This window comes from Apis laboriosa, unplaced genomic scaffold (assembly GCF_014066325.1).
Source record: "Apis laboriosa isolate Shangri-la unplaced genomic scaffold, ASM1406632v1 scaffold152_cov153, whole genome shotgun sequence".
Taxonomy (NCBI): Eukaryota; Metazoa; Arthropoda; class Insecta; order Hymenoptera; family Apidae; genus Apis; species Apis laboriosa.
Genome location: NW_025221902.1, coordinates 372,291 through 395,079, shown reverse-complemented (window position 1 = coordinate 395,079; position 22,789 = coordinate 372,291). Strand labels below are relative to the sequence as shown.

The window sequence follows — 22,789 nt, the reverse complement described above, 5'->3', positions numbered from 1 at the left end:
ACGATTTGTACGTATATTTATATATATGCATATCCGTGTATGATTATACACATACATACATACGTATACGTATACATACACGTTACGTACCTAAATAAATTTGTACATAAGGCATCACTATAAATCGATTCTTTTCACGTAGATCGCGTCGATAGTTTATGCATTTAACGATCGTTCGAAAGAATCTAGACTAACTCCTCTAGTTGCGGAACGGGGGGGATTCAAATGCAAAGGAATACAAGCGTCAAAAAATTGCGATATATAAATCACGAACAAATAGTTTCTTAACACAGACGTACTGTATTTATATACATAGACAAATAAATTAACGGGAATGATCATGTGCAAATTTTTTTTTCAATACTCGTGTTCTCTTGCATCAGGATCCCTCGCTATTCTGGTTAACTTAGCACAAAATACCTAGATGCCATTATGTGCGTACCAGCTTCCGTATTCGCAAAAGATTTAGCCTTTCTCGCTTCATTTTCTTCGCGCAAGTGAAATAGGAAATTTTAACGTTTACAACATGGTAATTCCTTATAAACTATTCGTATATTCTCAAAATGATTACACTTTCGTCACCGATTTTTCACCGATTGAACGGCACACGTTCCATTAATTTTTTTATATGACAATTAACGCGATCAGGATTGTTAGAAAACTGTTGTTTTTCAAGCAACAGAATAGAAATCGAATTAAAATTGATACGGAAATATTTCTAAAAGTATTGATAAATATGTCTACGTGTTTGTGAAACGTTTTTCAAACGTAATTCGAAACTTTGAAATTTAAAAGAAATCAAGATTCGAATGCTAAATGTTTACAATTTACATTTATCGTTCGTATTTATTCAAAACGGCGAGATACACAGAGCAGAAAAGTAGTAGTGGTCCAGCCACTGTTTATTTCTAATAAACATGTTTAAGTCATCAGAGACTATTAATTTGCTATCGATCTTTTTCCCTGTTGACATGAACGAAATGATAATTCGCTCTACGAAAAAATTCAATAGAATTAATTCGATATAAACGAGTTAAAAAAAATAAATGAAGCATAGAATGATCTCGAATGACTTAATACTCAAATTGTTGATCAATAAATGAACGAAGTTTGTGAGTTTGTTGCTGGTACGGTTGAAAAAGGCTGAAGGAGATCGGCGTGGTCAGGGGGGCGCGCGTTCGAGGAGTCACTCGACGAAGACGAAGACGGAGACGGAGTCTCGGAAGAGCGGTACGGTCACTTGGCGTGCTGCTTCGGAAGATGCCGTTTCATGTGAAGGGCGAGGTGATCGCTCCTGGCGAAGGAACGCTCGCACACGGCACACTTGAAGGGTTTCGCGCCAGTATGCTTTCGATAGTGACGAGTTAATTCGTCGCTTCTGGCGAATCGCCATTCGCATTCTGGCCACTGACACTGGTACGGTTTTTCACCTGGAACAAAAAAAAAAAATGTTACAATGCATATACACGATGCTTCGTAACTTTCACTGGAGATACTCGAGAATTCGTTCCCATTTATAGAATACGATTCAAAAGCAATACGCGTCATAGCAAATCGAAATTTGCAGCACAGTTGAGCTGATAGAAAAATTCAATAGTTAAAATTTGTATAATTGATCATTCTTCGCATAATCTCGATTGTTTGATGTTACTGCGATTATTCGATGCTTTATATAATAACTGATAAATTCAAATAACTTATCGAAGTGATTTGATTCTTAACTTTAACCATTAAAATTTTGCGCATCTCTATTGCAGGATATGGACAAGTATCTGATAGTCATCCTCACTAGCAGCAATTCCTTTTAATGCATCGCGACACGAATTTCGACATTCTTTTTCTTTCATTAATTCTCCTTTTTCATATTATGAGACGTTCTAAAATTTCGATTCTAATATTTCATAATTGCTCCATACTCCATAAGTATGAATTCCCGATTTTTGTACGGTTATCATCCAAGCTTATTATCATTGTACGTAATTGGTTATAGAAGTATCGGTTTTCCAAGGAGATTGTGACACGCGTGTTGGCCGGGTTAACGGGTTTTCGATGGTCATTTCGCTCGGAAGAAGGCGTAGTTTTCGCGATGGAGAAAAGTTAACTGGACTCGAAGCGTATGCATCTGAGGACCGTTGCCTCGGTTGCAACGAAGCGAGGCTAGGCGAGGCGAGATAGAGCGAGGCCGGGCGAGGGGAGGCGAGGTCAGGGCGGGGCGGGGCACGGCGCGGCGGAAAAAGACGAGGTGAGACGAGGCGAGGCGAGGAGCAAAAGCAGGAGCAGGAGCAGAGGCAGGATCGGCGAGAACGCGAACGGATTGCGCTAGAATACAGGTGAGCGTATTGCGGCACGCGGGTACAGTTAAAGGTCAACGCGGCATCTCTCATAGCCTAAGGTTCTTCGTACACCTATCGCCGTCGCAAAGAGCACCGCATTGTTCTTTAATAGGTTCCTTTCTTTGGCCGAACTACCGCCGCGATTCGTGCATCGACCGATCTCGCTCCTTTGCCCCTTTGATTCCTCGCTCCGAATCTCTTCACAATTCTCATCACCGTGCCCGCTACTATTACCCTCTCGATAGATATCATTCAACCGTGCCATTCGACCGTGCTTCTTTTTATCTCACTGATATGCATATCATTTGCGTCATATGTTCCTCTTTGTTCCGAATATGTCAAGGGAAAGTCGTGATCCTCGAGAGAGAGATTTAAAGTAAATCAAACTTCGTTTTGGGATTTTCCATTTTCTTTTAAACTTTTTTCATAACCGAGTTAACAGTATTCGAGCGATAGAGATTAAATTACTATTGGTTTAGATTAGATTTAGGTTAGGTAACTTTTGAATCGTATCGTATTGTTTCTCGATTCCAAATTATTGTTTCACCTCTCTTTTCGAATATATTTAGAAAATATATAATATAATCTCGTAATCTATGAGTGTATATTGACTGGTGAGTGTAATCCTAGTATCTTGTGAGATCTATTCGCATTCCAATTACACGAACTAATTAACTCTGTTGAACGCGTGTTTTCACAGCTGACGCGGGAAATGCTATTGAGACGACTATCTCGGGATCGTGTCTCTGTTGTCAACAGGTATTTGCTCGGAGCTCGAAGGTAAAAGATCCCACGATCGTTCTTAGTTGCTCGACTATATTTCCACAGCTACGTTTTATCCTCCTCGAATCCAGAATTCGACAATTATGTTTATTTATATCAAAAATAATTTGAAGCGCACGAAATCTCGTAGGGAATGATAAAAACCGGTTATACGGAGAAAAATAACGGACTCTCGACGGACAAAATCGGAATTCGATGTTTGCTTAGACTAAAAAAAAGAAACAGGAAGAGGAGGGGGGAAAGGAAAGAAAAAATGATTTCGTGTCGAATGTGTGTTCTAGACCGCGTGGAATCTCGATTAAAATGATAAAAATTGTGTAGATGGAATAGAACTATACGGCGCATCGGAAAATAGCAAGCGAAAAGACTCGATAGCTAAGAAATACGCCCACGCATACCGGTGACTCGTTCTGCCGTATGGAACAGCTCGCTATGGAGACGACCCCAACCGGTCTTAGCCACACGCACGACTCCCATACAATCGGTATTACCACCACGAGGCGGCATCCATTCACGGTATTGCTCGTTCATGAGAATTCCGCGGCGATTTCTTCGAGACGTGGCGTCGCGTCGTCCAAGAGAAAAGGACTAGCTCGAGAGCCAGCCTTCCGGTAATAGGGTTTTTTCTTTTTTCTTTTTTTTTTTTTTTTTTTTTTTTTTTGTTACTAGCCATCCCTCTGTCGCGTGCCTCCTTCGCCCGTAGTATATCTTCACTAAAACGAGTCTTACGAGATTCATGGGAAGATCTGTATCTGTTTTATCCTTCGATGGAGAATTGATCGAGTGTAATTTTAAAAAAACGTGGGAAAAAAGGGTGTTACAGAAAACGAGAAAAGACGGATACATTGGAAGTGTAAATCGATCGTAATAAAAATGGAAGAGCAAAGCCATTTGATGCGTGTCGTCATCCGATCGGCAATTATTTGTATTGAGTCATTCTATTGCTTACCCTCCGTAGCGATCGTAATGATTCCAGTTTTTTCCCTTTCAGGAAATAACTCGAGTTTAACGCCGATTCCCTTTTTCCCTAAGGACTCGTGTTTTTCTTGACGATTAGTCATCTTCCCACTTCGAGAATTGGAGATTCGTTGATTTGTCTATTTTTCGTGATTGGAAATGGAGAATCTTTTCTTTTTTCTCATCTCGAAATAGATCGAATAAAGATCTAGATTTTTGCGTCGAGAATTTTGCAGTAAGAAGGGGGCAGATTTATAAAACCTTTAGAAAAATTAATTAAAGATATTTGTAAAATTATTACTTTGATTTAATTTAAAAAAAATAATTGAAAAAATATGTTTTTTTATTTCAATTTTCGAAATTTCGAATTGTCCCGATTTGCAACAAAATGTCCAAGAAAATGACTATTGTTTATCGAATATAAACAAAATGAAATATACAATTCGATTTTTGTTTTTTTCATTAATAAAAAATATTTTACATTCAAAAGAGGGATAAAAAATCTAGATCTAGTTTATATCACCTGATATAATTTTCTTTATCATACATATATACAATATTCTTAAAAACTGTCAAAATGAATCTGCCCCCTCCAAAGTTCCCTTAATTTCTAACAGATCAGAAGAATAGTAACAACGCCGCGTGTCCGCGTCAATTACCAACGATTTTCCTTCGATAACGTTCCAGATGGAAGGTATCGTTGTTGAATCACGAGCGTTGGCTCGACGACGCCTACGAAGCTCGAGGCGTCCCCGTTAATTTCGGATCACTTTCACCGCGCAGTACGGTGTCTGCCATTCGCAGCGTCTCACGATCCAACAACTCGCTCTCGAAACTCGTATCCGTCCTAGCCTCTCTCGTGCCCCGACAATTATTCCTCGTATATTCGTGCTGCTATCCGACAGCGTATGGATTTTCGTTCGTTCCTTCGTTAACGATCGAGAAACACCGTTAAGAACTCGAATCGCGAAGGTTCTCCACCACCGCGAAAGGCTGGCCGCGTCGAGTTTTAAAGCCGGATAAAACGACAACGGGCAAACATGCAGGCTAGAAGGTTGCCAAAGTTGAAAGCATGGATGAAGCAGGAATGTTGCTCGCCTCGTGTCCGCACACCCCACACCGTGAGACTTCTCCTCGCATACGTGCCAATCGGTTGTCTCTACACACGAGACCTCTACGTCTACAGTGCGAGTAGATACGTGAATATGTATATGTATACGCGATTCACGTTGCGAGATTGCCTTTCTTTGTGTTAAGATGCAACTATTTGGTAAGATTCTGAGATGTTTACGAACAAATTCGTCAAAAAATTCTTATACGTGATATACGTATTGACGATAAATATATGTAGTAGAATTTTTTTTTTTTTTTTTATATGAACTGCTAGGAAGGATATGATGTATTATTCAATAGCAATGGAATTCTTTGTCGCTATTATTATTTTATGTTACATTATACTGTTTTAATTTATACATTGAGTAAAATGTATACGATTTTTCATAATGCGTATATATATATATATATTCCAGCTGAGCAATGGCTTTGACCATGAGAGATAGGACAGCGTTCAAGATTTGATCTTTGACCAGGTTATTTATGTAGTGAAAGTCTATTTAATTCCGCTTAATCAGTTACGAAATTAAAATTTGATGAAATATAATTTTTTTCTGAAAATACAATAACGTTTAACGATTGATAAATTAATTTTTTCATTTGTTTTGTATCAAAAATATAACTTCCAATTATATTACGGTACAAAAATATTCATACGAACAGAATAATGTCGAATGGTAGATGCATTCAGATAGTAGGAGCTCAAGTAGAATTCAAATGATAAGACATTACTTAAATTCCATTCAATAGACTGTTTTACTGTAAATGTACATACGATTTGCATTACAAAGTTGCTTTCTACTGTGCAAAATATAACCAAGATTCTACCATATCTACAAAGAAATCTCTTAAAAAATTTCCACTATTTTAGTTTCGTAAAATCAATCTTAATATTAAGCTTCAAAAATTCAAAAATGCATACAATGCGCGTATAGTAAATATCAAATTGTAAAATTGTTCTCTACCCATATCTGTACTACAAACAAATCCATTAATTTACAATACACATATTAGTAAATATATGCATTGTTCGTGTTTTAAGATTGCTTTCCATTGTAAAATGTAACTAACAAAATTCTAACCTCTCGCATATATATTTACAAATCCGTTCAAATATTCCTATTGTCTTCTTGTTTCGTAGCTATAAGCAACACGAACGTTTTTGTTTCGAAAGCACAAAATTAACCTTTGTCTGAAATAATAACCGGTGAGAAATTCGCGTGTTGAATGTGTTGTATATAACTGCGAGCATTGCGAGGAACGATACGCGTTTCATCCCACGTAAAGTACTTACACACGGCTCGTCTTACGGGAGAGTTTCTTGGACCTTTGAGAGTTTATGTATTATACGGCTCATCGAATAAGCCGAGAAGTTTCGTTTCGATATATACGTGGAATCTTCAAATTCCTATGTCTAATCGGATCGTTGCCAGGTTCCCCATTCGAGGATGTTTCTTTCGCTTATCGCGACAGCGAGAGTTACCTCGAAAGGATCGGTTTTTATCCGTGTGACGTGGCGAATGGCGCATCCCGCCTATAATTTCGATAACATCTGTCCCAAGTGGATAAAAAAAAAAAAAAGGAGAAAAAAAGAGAATGATCGTCCCAAGGTTGTCTCGCGTAAAACCCTGAAATCGGTAGACGCGCACGAAATTTTCCTATTAAGAAACACGCGACGTGTACAGCTTACACGTGGTATATAACGCATTCGAATACATTAGCGGAATACTAAACGCGACGATGGTCGCAAGAATCGAGCGAATGCTCGTTCGTTCGTTCCTTCGTTCGTTCGTTCGTTCGTTCGTTCGCATTCGACCGGTCGCGAACAATCCTCGAATATAGACGTTCCACCTTGGACGGTGTATAATTTACGAGCGATCGACCCGATATTCTTTTCTCGATGCTTTCTCGATGCTCGAGACGGGACACCATGGAATGGAACGAGCTGGTTCGGAACGCGGGACCGGACGGTACTGGACTGATGGGACGAGGCACGCATGCGCACGTGCACGCGCAGACACGCGTGTGTCGAGGTGCATCGGACCAGAGGACAACCGGTGGTGAATGCGCCTGGCTCGTGGCGAGGCTTAACGCCGAGAGACGATTCGACGTTGGTTCATTCAAGACAAGAGCCACGTGCCCGAGGCTCTCGACCCGCTAACTACGCCACTGCTTTATCCCTCGCGATTCACCTTTCGGATCTCCTTAACGGCAATCCCGTTCTCGCCTTTCGTTCCTTTCGAGATCGAATGTTTATTAATAACTAACCTAACCTGCACCGAATTCAGAGAGAACGTAACGTCTAATAGAAGTATCGGTGAAGAAGATTTTCTCGTCTTTCAAAATAAGTAAATCGAATCATACATAATCGTATCGTTCTTAATCAATTGTTGTGTCAATCTCACGAAAAGACAAAGGAAAGAGAGAAATTGAATTGTTAAAAATATGCGAGAGGTTATGTACGAACGACAATGCGTGACGCGATGACAGGTTATCGCAAAATCTCGAGGTATCAATTGGAAAGTGGTACATCGTGGTTCGGACGCCTTTGGCAAGCATTCCGCGAGAAGTTGTCGAGTGGGCACGCGTGCATCTATCGTGCCTCTCTCATTCTTTTCGACCCGACTATACGCGTTTCTACACGCGTATACGTATATACGTCCGCTTTCGCGTTTACATACTCAAACAACGTGTACCCGCTTCATGCACGAATTTCCTTCGAATTGATCTTATGTATTCTATTGTTCTCCATGAACACTTTGACTTTCTATGCGTGTAACTAATTCGTTTTGTAATCTACTTTGCTTTTATGAAAACGATTGGCTGCTCTTATAATCGATGATTTTCCGAATAGGAAGTAGTGAACAAGTAGTTCGTAGGATAGTTTTTGTTTTTCAATATTGTAGCAATTTCTTTTATTAGTGAGAACTAATGTGCATTTATTCCCATCTTCTCATAAATAAGATTGTTTCCTAATCCTTATCCACGATCTTATATACACTTGTTTTGTATACAAAAAGATCTTCAGAGTTTAATAGAAATATTAAACTTTCATCTCGTATGATCTCTGTTATTACAGAAAAAAATATTTATTTAATCCCTACGAATCTATATTTATTAAATTCATTGTATCACTGATCTAAATTACAATTTTCTACGTATGAATATCGAAAGAAATCGAATTCAACTTGCAACACAACCGTGAAGGAAACATCTATGCCTAAGCAAAGCGACGGCAAACGAACACGCGACAATTCCTTCAGAGAGAAGATTCCGCGTGGTTTTAGCGGACAACCAGAAACCCTTTCATCCTCGGCCGTGTACAAATACACGTAGGTGTAGGTAATACGAGCGCGTTAGCGAGCAGTATGTTTGGATACGGACAGGATGTGGGTCGCTAGCTCGAAGTCTACGAAGCGGAGTGTCGCATACCACGTTTCATGCGTTCCTTATACGTTTACATATGATAGAGGCTCCTTTGCGCGACACCGCGCGCATAGACGGAAAGATTGGAGACTCGAGAGAGACGGAAAGAAGAATACAAGTACATATATATATATATGTATATATATATATATTAGAGGAAGAGAGAGAGGGTATAGAGACGAAGGTTAAAGGAAGAAAGGAGGCTGGAAAGAAGGAGAGGGTACGAGAACCGCGCCCTGCCCACGCCAAGCGTTCGACCTCGCGCTTTCAAACGCTTCGTTTCGCTTCGTAGATGAGCTACATATCTAATTTCCACGGTCTTTCCTTCTTTCCATCGGTATATGTAATACCGTTTTTCCCCAAAACGAACCCGTTATCCGGCAACCTCGAACGTGTTCGATCTTACATACCTGTGTGTATCCGCTGATGTGCCTTTAAATGTGAACTTTTCGTGTAGACCTTTGTACAACCTGGAAAACGAAATGTAGTTATCAGTGGCTGACTTGAATCGCGTCATCTAGAACCTTGTTATATATGATATATTTATTGTTATACGCAGTTACATTATTTCATTGTATTATTTGTATTATTTTGTATATTCATAGTTTAAAAATCTTCTGTTGTTATTGTAGATAAGAGGTTCAAGAAGATAAGTCATATTCTCTAAAATTGATTTATAGTAGTTTAAAAGTTTCCTTGTTGTTTAAATTTTCTAATTGACAAAGTATTTATGGATGAAATCAATATTAAATTATTGAAATAATTGTAGTTGTTTAATTGGTTTGTTGATTGAAAGTTTGAACGATAAAAAGATTTTTGAATCGTGAAAGTTATTTTCTATTGATTTTTAATCGTATGTATTTTAGAATCACATTGGAGATTACAATTATGCAGTTTATTTTCTTTTCTTTCATCAATTTTATTGCGATGCTTACTTTGTTTAGAATTCAACAGCATGTTGAGCAATGATAATTAACATAAATATAAAACAATATATAAGAATTTATAAATATAATTCATAACAGTTATAATTTTACAATACTACTATAAAGTATATTATGTTCTATTTTCATAATATACTTTATAGTAGTTCACTTTGCATTAAAAATACGTATTTTTCCATACATATTTTTTTCAAAGACTTGTTACAAACAATTTACAATCCTCAAATTCTCAAACTTTCTAAACATCCCTTATATATCCATTACATTAACGAATAAGCAATAAAACCCGCAAAAAAAACGAACAAATGCAAACAGAAAAATTCCCACCTAAACTCGGAAGAAATTCTCGTGTTCAAGAATGGATCCTCCAGAACAGTTGCACGAATATATTATTACCGTATTATACACAACAAGTTGACAAGTTTCCCTCCCTTAGCTTACCTATGAAATCACAGTGATGAACGCGCCTCTTCTCCAGCTCGGGATTGTTCCGCCTGTTGAATTTGGTGGTGATAGCGGGAGGTTGAATCCTGTGAGGAGGATTCATAATGGACGGCTGGGGATAGGGTGGAGGCGGTGTCCGCCTCGGTGGCGCCCCTATCGGCGAGCCGGGGTCGGAAATCGGCGGCGTCAGCGGGGAAATGTACATTAACCTAGTCATCGAGCCGTATAGAGGCGACGTCGCGCTACCACCGATCTGATTAGCCCCGTGGTGGCTGGTCGTCGAGTCGTTACTATTGTTATTGTTGTTCCCGTTACCGCCGCTATTGTTACTATTGTTATTGTTGTTGTTGGCATTGTTATTGATGCTGGTACCGTTGCTGCTATTGTTGTTGTCGTGTTTGCCATTGGTACCGCCGCTTCCACCGCTGTTGTTGTTATTATTGTTGTTGTTATTGTTGTTATTGTTGTTGTTGTTGTTGTTGTTGTTGTTGCCGGAGGGGAACGTCTTGAAGGCGGCGGTGGACGGAGGTGGCCGATGGTGAACGACTTGAGGGCCGGTCGAAGGATTCGGATGGGGGCCGTTCGCATAGGTCGAGTTCGAGGCCGGGCCTTCGAGGAGGTGCAAGGTCGGTGGGGGAGGTAACGGCTCGGTTTTGATCTCGACAGGGGACAACACGGGGGAGGTGACGTCGTCGGTCTCCATTTTCACGTGAGACTGGGAGCCCAACATGTCCGCGTTCTCCGGGTCGAGCTTTTGTATGCTCGAGGTAATGTCCTCCCAGAGAGGTGGCCTGAGGAACACGTCGTCGTCGTTGGCCGCCGGTTGACTCCTCGACGAGACGAAGCTCGCCTGCGGCCTGCACACCGGCCCCCCAACCTCGAAAAAGTCCTCCATCTGGACCGAGGACTCCCTCGACTCTTTCTCCGGGTCATCTTCGTCGAGTTTCTGCAGCCGGTCGAGGTCCTGTCTACACAGCAACGTGTCCAGGTCCGAGGTCTGCTGGAAATAGAATAGAACGGGTCGGAAATATGAGTCGTTTGAAAATTTGCTGTTTCACGAGCATACATTAGTACACCGTTCCAAAAAGCCAATCATCACAGCTCGAATAATTTCGATCGAAATTTGAATAAATGTAAATGTATTATGCGTTCAACTGACGCAGTTTCTTCCTTAACTGATATTGAATCGTAATTACGTTTGTCATTCTCGACTTTAGTGTTCTAACTTCGAACACTTAGTTTCACAGATGGATAACTAACGCGCCACAAATATGATTTATATAATTCTGAATAATTTATAATCGGATATATAATTTAATAGATATTTTGATTTTTTAAAAAATTACATTACATATATACATAACTTAAGAAGTTAACAATTCTACGATTCAATAATATCAAAAATAGCAAAAAATTTTTCCAACTTTTTATATTCTCTCATCTCGCATCATTCTCTCTATACCCTATACCCGAAATGATTCTTTTAAAAAGAAAGAAAGAAAGAAAGGAAGAAAGGGGACGAGGTGGGCCCCATAGAGACAATGACAAGCCATCGATGTTGCACGAATATCGAAGCCAGACTGGGTTAAACTTTAACGAAGAGAAAGGGGGGAGTGGGTTAAGCTTATAAGTGTGACTCGACGATATGCTGATTGACGAAAATGCAACGCGCGGCGCGTTGTTCTCGGTTAATATGCAACGAACGCATCGAGGGCTGTGCAGCATGAGGTCTTCTCTCCTACACGCCTCGTATGCCACTTCTATGATGCATACGAGTGTAACAACTGTATAGCGCGGAGCACAGCCGCGGGGGAGAGATGGAAGATGGGACGAGAGGAGAAGGAAAGAAAGAAAGGAGGGGGGGGAGAGGGGGATAGGGACAACGCACGGGTTTCGTCCCGAAGATGGGAGGGAGGGAGGGAGGGAACGGGCCGATGCCTCGTCATTCTTTGCATGATTTGTACACGCGCAACACCGCCCTCGTGCGCCTTGCCTTTTTGTTGTGCCTTCGCCTTTCCTCCTCCCTTCCTGCCTCCCCCTTATTCGATCCTCAACGATTTTCGACGATTCCCTAGCGATGATAGGATTTGAAACGCCTCGAATTTACATAGGCAGAGTGTTTTTCATCGACGATTACGATGGAATGAGGGTGAGATTGAAAATTGTGAAGAATATGGGGGAATGTCATGGTGTAATTTTAATTTGAAAATTCAATATGGGGAGAGGGGGGGCTGGCAAGAAGATGAAAACTTGGACTGTGATTGAACTTGGAGATTTGTTATATCGAATTACAGTAATTGAAAATGGGATATAATGGAATCTCGACTCTCGTAAGGACGCTTAATCCAAGTGTCTTCGCGCATTAATTTATTAAGTAGGTTCATCTCTCTATGTGGAGCATAAGAGATTAGTAGGAATATAGCAGAATTGTCTCTCGTGGAAAATAATTTTGAAGAGAAGAATTCGCGAGAAAACAGGAAGAGGAGGGGGGGGGGAGGAGGACACGTTTCTGCCCATATAAGAGTATAAGAAACGAGTTCAGAGTGGTGTGTGCAGTTTGAAAGTTCGCTTCGAAGAATTTCGAGGAGCCCCGTTACGACGTGGATCGAAAGAAACGGTATGGAATACGTAACATGAATTTTTAAACATCATCGTGGATGGATCGAAGTTGTTATCGAGGCGTGAAGAATTCCTATTGCATTCTCGGGCACAATCGAGGCGAGATCGAGGATGAAAGGCTCAAAACTCTCTAATCCCCCTGATATAATTAAAATAAAGGGATTTTAACGAGATAGAGTCGTTAAAAAGGAAAAGTTGAAGAGTTTTGGGGCTGAAAGACAAAAATATATGAAAGTTCTCGCGAGGATGAAATGAAAAGGATGGAAAAAGAAGATGAAAAGAAAGAAAAAAAGAAAAATCTCATCGAAAATTTTTGAACGATTCCGGCTCACCGTCCGGCAAGCTTATATAGTGATTTATGAATTATTTACACAATGAATTATTCATCGTCGGAAGATTGGTATACTCGCAACACTCGATCGTACCTGATATGCAATTTGAAAAGGAGTTTGTAGCGAGGTACGATATGCGCGCGAAACATTATATTTAAATGCCATATCGTCCCGTCCAGGATGGATGCGGGCTCTGGTACGCGTTCATCGATAAAATAACTAACAACGATCGGCAAACTGCTGCCTTCAAGTCGTATATTGTTGCAATGTGCGCGAAGAAAGAAGACGGGGGAAGAAAAAATGAGGAAACAGAGAAAATATAGAATATTTATCCTCGAGTTTGTTTATTTTATTATATTTTCGACTGATAGATATTGTTGTTTTCGAATTGTAAAGGAGGAAGGAAGGAAGGGAAAACGAGGAAATGCGGATAATAAGAATATGGAATATTTATTTCTCGAGTGTTTATCCTGTTATTTTTGACTATAGATATATTGTTGCAATGAATGAAGAAGAATGAAAACTGATTAATAATATTAAAAAAATTCTTCTCATCATCAAATATTGAATATTATTCAATGAATAGCATTGAATAATCTTTATTATATCGATATATCGTAATAATATGATATTACTATCGAATTGCTAGTTTTATTTAATAATCTTGTTCTAATCGATATTTTAAAATATATGTTTCTTATGATATAATTTTTCTTTGTAAAAATTCCACAGAAACAACTATTCCTTTAGAGGAAATATTATATTCAAATAAAGAAAAAAGAAGGTATTTGTTTTCAATGTAACGTAATATCTTTTTTCAGATTCAAAATTAATATCGTTATATTCCGTCCTCGTTATCACGTAATGATAACACATAAATGCTATAATTTAATATTTTATTTATTTTTAATCTTACACGTATGTTTAATATTTCTAATCAATATTAGTTTTTAATTTTTCTTCTTGTTATTATTATTATAAATTATGCAGATTCATATTTTGATTAAAAGGATAAAATGCGAATAAAAATTTATACCAAGTATTATAATGAATACTTTACTTGGAATGTTTAAAATTCTTTACGTATTTTTGCATATTAATACGTGTTATATGCATTTTTGCATTTTTAAAATTCTTCGTAAAAATGTATAAAACATCCGCAATCCACCTATTATATCCGATCTATCGTTGATAGAAGAAATTCGAATCTATAAATTCTAAAAGATTCTTTTAAAAATCAGAAAAAAAAAAAACAAAAAGAATTATTCGATCGTAAGAAAAAGAATCCATATCTCGAGAAAATTAGAAATCGAATAGAAGTTATCTTGAAAAATTCAAATTCACCCGTTCGCTCATTTACAGCTAAATGTCAGAGATTTACATTTGCGATAAGGAACTCGATCGAGGCGGATCGAGACGTGTACGATTTGATCGATTATTACGTGAAATTCGATAACTCTTGATATTCTTTTTTTCAAGAGACCGCCCATCCGGCACACTCGTGCATTCCTCCTCTTTTCCTCTAGCCATTTAGGTTAGCTCGAGCGTGTCTCTTCGATTTCGGTCGCGGAGATAATGATAGTGCGGAGTTGGAGCAAAGTTCGTCCATCCGGCCATTTAATGGTTGTAATCATAGAGCGAGGGACGTCGGTGTTAATAACGCGTTTTCGATTCTGTCAGACTTGGAACGGACACCCACGCCGTCGATAGATAACGCGTCGTCATCGCGATGCAATACGAAAAAAATCTTTCCATTCGCGCTCGCTCGTGCCGCCTAGTGTTTTTTATTCCGACCAATCGCGGGTCTCGCTGAGCGACGAAGGAACGCATGCGCGCTGATTCTGCTCCCATTTACGAAGAATGCGATTTGATTAATACGGTCGAACCACGGTATTGGCTCGGGGAATCTCAAGGGAAGAGACTGGATTAACTCTGGTATTAAATTATTCTCGAATCGAAGAGAGAAGAGAATGGCATAATGGAATCATTCGAGTTATCGAAGTTTTCGATTGAGAGAGATTTAATTCATTGGCGGTTATAACTTGGGTTGTTATTGCGAATGTTTATGCAAATTTAAATTTGCATGAATATAACTATTGGAAATGGAATTGAAATAAAGATCTGTTGCATTCTTTGAATATTATAATATGTACTTACTTATTTTGCTTTTAATGTTTTATGTCTTTTTGCATACGTCTCTTATGCATTTTGTATGCATAAAAATGCATACAGTAGTAAATGCATAAATTTTCGCAGACTAGTCATTACAGAATACATTATTAATTATATTTTCCAATTCTCTATAGCGCTATTACTTTAACATATTCGTGTTAATAACTCGTTAACAAAGGCGAAACGAAAGTTTTTGCAAAGGAAAATGTTGCTGGAAATTACTTAAGGAATCTTCGATTAACCGATATCCCCATATTTTCAAATCTTCTTTCTTTCCTTCAAAATTTAAAATAACATCCAATTGTTATTGTTTCTTTGTCGATCAAGGAATTTGTTCGAGATAGTTTGTTGATTTAGAATTCTCATTGAACAAAATTTGTTTCACAATTGTACCATTTTTTCCTAGACAAAAAAAGTTATTGTTTCTTTTTTCAAATATTTTGTTTTAATATAAATTTTGATAGAGAAATTATTCTTAATAATAGTGTTACATAGATCAATCTTGGATCATTTGTATCATTATTAATTTTATTAGTCGTTTGTCCAAACATTAATAAATGGAAATTTATACTTTATATATTAATATTCTTTCAATTGAAGAGTCTAGTGAAAAATAAATAAGTGCATGGTGTATACATTATTTTATTTATTCGTTTTCTTTCATATAGTATAATCAATTGAAAGAAATTTCCGCATTTCTTATAAACATAAAGTTTTTTTTAATTTGCATTTCTTTATTAAATTTATAAAAATATAACATATAGGTTTTTGTTTTGAGCATATTTCGAGTTGATTGTGATACATATTGTCGTTGCATTTCTTATTATATTATCGTCAGATTATAATTATACATTATTTTCAAATTATTCATTTCATCGAACATCAACGACTCAATCACAATTAAAAATTATTAACCAAAATTTAAAAATTTTCTTCGTTTCGATCGATCCAAATACAAAAATGAAATAATTACAAGTCAAATAGACAAGTAACAACTCGTGAACATCCTCGAGAAGTAACAAAAATGAACGTTAATATTTTTTACCAAACTTTTAAGAAAAAGCGCGAGATTTTCGTTTCCCGGCTCGTATATCATAATTATGGAAAGCGAATCGTCAGAAACGAAATCAGCAGGCTATATAGCGACAGCTTTATCGTTTGCTCTATTTATCAGGATCGAAGGGGGAGGGGGAGGCACGGGAAAGATGAATGAAAAGCCGTGACAAGGAACGCGGCCATAGTGCTCGCAATAACGAAGCGTAACGCGCAGAAGCGAGCTCGCCGAATCAATCTGGCGAGGCCACACCCTCTGACCTAAAGCCGTTTTATCACGATAAATGCGCGGACAAATGTCAGCCGTGCGCGCATTGTCAGCCATTTTTGCCGAGAGCTTTCGGGCCGAGGACGGTTACGAGGAGAGCTTGCAGAATTCCATTCCGTCGGTGATTCTAAATTCCTCTATCGTCGAATTGCGATGATCGCGACACGTCAATCTCGTTGCGTTTTTTTGCGAATTTTCATACGTAAGATTTAATCCTGACGAGGATTTAATTTTTTTTTTTTTTTTTTTTCGAAACATCGAACGAATAGCATTGCTTGGAATCTGGGATTCCTTTTCAATGGAAATTTCAATGTACGATTCGATACGATAATACACGAATAAGAATGAAAAGAAAGAGAGAATTCGATAACATTGGTTTTAATCTTCGTAATATCGAGGTACAGGTGTATCCTAGATATTTTTGGTATATTTTTGAAAATAAATCTTTGTATAGTTTTGATTACGATATATTGTATTATACTCGTACGTTAAGGATTTAACGCGACAAGTTTTTTTTTTCGAATTTTCCTTGGAAATTTCAGTTACAATGTTATATTAAGTATATTGTGTTAAGACAAACGAAAAGAAAGAGAGAGAAATCTCAGTTTCTATTCTAAGATAGTTTATCAATTTTTATATATATATAAATTTAATACAGACAGATTTTCATTAATTAAAAAAAAATCAAATAATGTACATTTCATTCTCGTGTCATATTGTCTTGTTTTCGCGATTCTTTAAACACAATTTCATTTATAAACCAACAAGTAAACGTTATAAATTATAAGATATAAATGAAAAAAAATTTTTTGTTGGTAGTTTTTAGTTGATCGTACTTACAAGCCTCTAAAAAATCGATTTATCTGTTTATATATTGATTATCACGATACATTATATCACATTATATCATATCTTAAGAATTTTGATAAATAAGATTGGACAGACAAATAACACAAGTATTATTTTTTTTTAACGAATTATAAATAATAAAATATCGATAAAGATAATAAAAGTGGAATTTCTACTTCTAAGATCTTTACATTATGCATTCAGATTCTCGTTTACTCGATCCTATTAAATTCTATCCTAGAATTAAATCGTTCTCATTAATAATAATTGCGATAATATTGATATTATTCTCTTACAATAAACCATTTGATAGCCAATCATTGACGTACGTAAATTTTAATAAGAATTGAATTTGAAATCTTTATTATCATTTGTTATTCTTATTATTGCGTAACTTAATTTCTTATCGCACAGTAAAATTAATGCCCTTCGAGCATTTAGGAAACGGTTGAGAATCGCGAAATCACCGAAACTGGAGAAAAGAAAAAAGAAAAAAAAGATTACGCGTACAATTTATACGAGAATAATGATGACCATGCAACAACAGTGTCCTTTCTTGCGCTGCAAGCCGGTAATTTAGTTAAATGATGGCGCGAGATGGGCGACGCCTGTGGCCCCAACAACCTACCATTCGAGAAGGAAGAGGAAGAGGAAGAGGAGGAGGAGAAAGAAAGTTTTTTGGGACCAAGAACGAAAAGAAAGAAACGTAGGAGGCGTGGCACAATCAAGGATTAAGCTCAGATGCAAATTTACGTTTCTCGAGAATCATGTCTACTTCTTCCAAACGACTCCTCCCTCGAAAATCGATCAATTTCTTCGATGCAACTTTGCAAAGTTTTCGATAACAACGTCGATGAGGAGACGTCGTGGTTTGCCGATCGTAAGTGGAATGAAATTCGTTCGAAGAATGAAAAATTCTAGAATATTTCACAGACAGGTGGAAATTTGTTGTTCAGTGGTGAAGAAATCAATCATTTCGAAATGAGACTTAATAAGGGGACGAATCGAAAAATTGAAAAATATTTTAGTTCTACAAGTTTGCCGTTTTGATTAAAAGAACGATGAAAGGAACATGTTGACGAAACTTTGTCGATCGATTGCGTGGGTAAGTGGATTGAAACTCGAGATGGAAATTGGACATTTGCAGAAACGTAGAAGAAAATTCGATATCCTGAGAAAGTGAAGTGAAGAACTTTAGAGTTCGAGGAACAAATCAAATTAATATTTAATTCCAGTTGAAATTTAATTCACAATAATTTTTTTTCTTGAGGATACAAATGTAATTTTAACTTTAATAATATTATAACGAAATATAGAGGTATTTATGATAATGTTAATAACGATCCAATTTAATAATTCGTATTTTCACGAGGAAAGGTAAATGCCTCAAGAAGCCTCTCTGAGCAGCAGAGATCGTGATCGTAGAATCGCGAAAGCAAGAAGCCAGTAAACTCCGATCGATGACCTATATATCGAATATCTATTTATTTCGCAACATTGAATAGTTCGAACGAATGAAACGAGAATTGGCTTCGAGTTAAAGACAAAGGAGTGGAGTCAACATAAAGTCGTAAAGGAAGACAACTATGTCGTTCTGTAGCAAGGCGAGGCGACGATTTATTTAAGCGACGACAGAGGAGAGAAACAATACGAGGAACGCAGTAAATCTCTATACCTCAAAGGAGACCAAAAAAGAAAAAATAATAACAATAATAATTAATCCTTCAACGGTGCTTGACGGGTGTCAAATGATAAAATATAATTTTCTCCATGAAATATATATTGGATGCAAATTAAGTTAATTTATGAAAATTGTATGTGTATTTCTTTTTTCTCTCGCGATTGATTTAAATTTACCGCCTTTTACGAGTTTATCTTGGTTCGATTCCAAATTACGGGCAAGCAAATATTTGCTTTCGGGAGGAAATTCCACTGTTGTAAAATATTAAGTAAGGAAAGGAAATAGGAAAATAAGAAGCGTTTTTACACGATTTGAAATTTTGTAAACGTCGATCGTCGTTGCTTAGAGGATTCAGACGAGAGAAGACCCTCTGTCTCTTCTCTCCTCCTCTTCTTCCCTTTTCGCGTTCGGTGTTCGAGGGGGCTGTACTGCCGCGGACACGTAGATTCTATCTTGCCATTCAACCGCCTAGGTAATAAAACTCTCGCGTCCATTATTTACTTGCATTATCGTTACTTTACGCCCACGTGGACGCGCCACGTATTTATGGTGAAATTATTCAGCATTATTCCGGGAATATGAATAACGTGAAAGATACGGCCCACCGATAAACGGTATAATTCGCTAAATTTTCAAAAGTACCAAAAAAGAGGAAAAGAAAGAAAAGGAAGGGGGGAGGGAGAATTTTTTTTCTCCCTCGGCTGCTTTCGACGATTAATTAACACTTTCTTGGATTGAAAACGTTAATTGGCACGCAATTGCTGTAAAACATTGTGGATGCTATTAGATATTGTGGTGTTATTTTTGAAAATATATATTGCTTATAAATCAGGTGGTATTTGTTTTTTAAATTGTAATATTTGTAGTATAAAAATATTAAGAAAGAGAGGCTGATTCAAGGGTAATTTGAATTTTGGGAGGATCATTTACGCCATTTTCATTTTCATTTTTATCAAATCGTGTTGTTATTGAGTTTACAATGCGTGTTATGTATCATAATGAATGTTCAGATTTGGAAATATATCTCGTGATAAGTTAGAGAATTGCACAAAAATTTTTTAAAAGAATTGCCTGTTATATAATATAGATGCATGTATATGTATTTGAACTAATATATCCAATATTTACATTTTGAGATATTCTAAGATAATATTTAAAAATGATTAATTTTATATAATATATTTTCCTCGTTAGATATCTATCTGTATTTATCTATGTAAACATCCATATTTGAAAATTTATTAATTTAAAATCGAAAGAGGGTTTGAATCATTGACTTTTAAAAGATGGCAATTCTTTTATTAACATTAGAATTATTAAACATATCAAAAAAGCGAACTTTATAGATTTTTCGTTTTGAAATTACTGGAAAAGTACAGATATTTTCAGGGGGAAAACGTTTTCTTTTTCTTGAAAAATGTAATTATTTAGACTATCAATCATAATATGAAATTATCTTTTTACAGTATAATAATTACATATACAACGTGAACTAAAAATTTCACTATTAATGTTCTCGTATAATTAAGAAAAATTTGGAAAAATAAATATAAAACTTAAATTCTTCTTAATAAAAATTCAAGAATGAAAGATGAAGAAACTATACCAGCATGAAAAATCTTATTCTTATTCTAAGTTGAATTAGATTAATTAGTGAATTTTACCAATTGTTACATTAAAAGAAAAATATTACTTAGTTCCAAGCACTTTTAGCTTTTGAGAATTAATTCTTGCGTTATAAGCAACAAATCCTACTCTATTTATTTTACAGCCATTCATACGTGAAATATTTAATACACGCATTAAACATCAAGATCAGTTTATCTATGTTTATTTCGTAGCACTTCAATTATACAGCCATTCATATATGAAATATTTATACACGCATTAGAGAGATCGGTGGAGTGTTCAATTCCCTTCATAGGTGAGAAGACGTTCCGAGAATACGAAGGAGAGACAGTGCGCGGCAGGGAACGAATTGCTTTCCACGAGGGGTATCATTGTTCCCTATACACATTTCGTAACTAGATTGGCATTTCTGATGCAAGTCGAGCTACACTGACCTTTAAACAACTTTCTTTAGGCTACGCGTGACTTGATCTCAGAACTCGGCTTCTCGGTTGCCTCGTTCACCTAGTTGATACTACCAGCGGTGTTACATATACATATACATATACGGCGTGTGTCTACACGTTCCAACGCTCCAAGTGCAAGAGGAACGTTCGAGGCGATTTCTGATACCTGCCTGATCGACAAATCGCCTTCGAATCAACTTATTCTTTCTTTCTTTCTTTCTTTCTTCCCTCCGCCATCACGGTGCACCGCGTCGAGATACCGCGTCTCGACAAATCGTCGTCACGCTATATATCGAGAGCTCTGTAATTGTGTAGCGCTGCTCTATCTCGCGTGCTCCATCATTGCGAATGCGACTCGATCCGATCGTCCCTGCGTGTAACTCTTTTTCGAATGCCAATGCGATAGAGGTTAAACTTATACGGGATGATTAGCGATCCAGGTGATTAGTGATCTCGTGTTAGCGACGGATATATTCGAATTGTTAATCGATTCGAAGCAAGGATCGTGGAATATATGTTCGAATATATAATTGGGGAAAATTTTTAAATTTATATCACGAAGCGAGTGATACATTTATTTTCTGAGTCTGAAATGTTTTTACTTTATGTAGGATATGTATTTGAAGTAATGATAAGCGTGATAGAAAAATCAATAGAATTTTAGGGAAAAAAGAGCCCGAATGTTTGATTTATAAGATCATTACATTGACATTATGACGATCGGTATCGCGACACTAGCGCCACGTGACTGTTAACTACTATTTCAATGCTTATAGGTATAATAGATATTTATTTTCTTATCTATTCACATATTTCTTTGATCACTTTTCACATTCTTATTACTTTTAGTTTTTTAATTTTCAAATATTCGAGTTATTTTTTAACAAACGCGAGAAAGACATACTTTATTCTTATGAGAATTGTGTTTAAAATTAATCGGTTATAAAAAATTATAAACTTATTACTTGAAAATTTATTAAAAAATGTTTAAATTATATCACTATTATGGTAAATATGAAAAAAATGAATAGAAAAATCAATAATACTTGATACATTAAAAATAAAAGAAAAATGTGCACATTTTACATATTTTATATATTTGATGTATCTTCAAAAATAAAGATGCTAAATTTAAAGATGTTCAATGCCACTTATCATAGTGTCGATAACGATCAACAATTAACAGAGGAGAAGTAAGTTTTAATGAATTCTACTAAAAGAATTTATTACAACTTTTGTTAAATCTAAAAATTTTGTGAAAAGATTATATCTGTTAAATGATATGTTTAAATTTTAATTGATTTAAATATTTTTCAGCATACATTTCTTTTACTATAATCTATCATTTGCAAAGCTTAGAAAATAGATTTTGTCCAACGCGTAATTGTTTAATATTAAAAAAAAAATAAAACATTTGAAAAATATGCTTATTTTTATAGTTTTGCTAGAAAAAGTTTATCTACAATAAACGTAATAATAAAATATAATATATTCCAATAAAAAATTTATTAACGATACTCATATGACAATAAATAACAAAAACACATATGAAAAAGTGACTTTATAAGATTATACGACCTAATCGATTAATTCATAATTACTCATGAATATACATGATATAATCCATATTTCCAAGTTGCATTAATAAATATAATTTTTTTTTAAAAACAATTAAAAATAACATACATTTCAAAACAGTTTTATCCTGCATGATAATGAATAAAAAAAAAAACACAAATA

General features: G+C 36.4%; 1 protein-coding gene across 2 annotated transcripts in view; it reads right to left on the bottom strand.

Annotated features, from left to right (window-relative positions):
• Positions 1-295: 295 nt before the first annotated feature.
• The window catches only part of LOC122710788 (ras guanine nucleotide exchange factor P-like), a 66,562-nt gene continuing 44,068 nt past the window's right edge, over positions 296-22,789 (bottom strand). The window contains exons 2-4 of one of the 2 annotated variants that reach the window (XM_043928891.1): positions 9,998-11,000; positions 9,023-9,082; positions 296-1,430 (exon numbers count right to left, since the gene is read on the bottom strand). In XM_043928891.1, coding sequence (XP_043784826.1) covers positions 1,237-1,430; positions 9,023-9,082; positions 9,998-11,000 — 1,257 coding nt within the window. In that variant the 3' untranslated portion in view covers positions 296-1,236. The remainder of the gene's footprint in view (positions 1,431-9,022; positions 9,083-9,997; positions 11,001-22,789) is intronic. The other variant, XM_043928892.1, reaches the window with a different exon arrangement.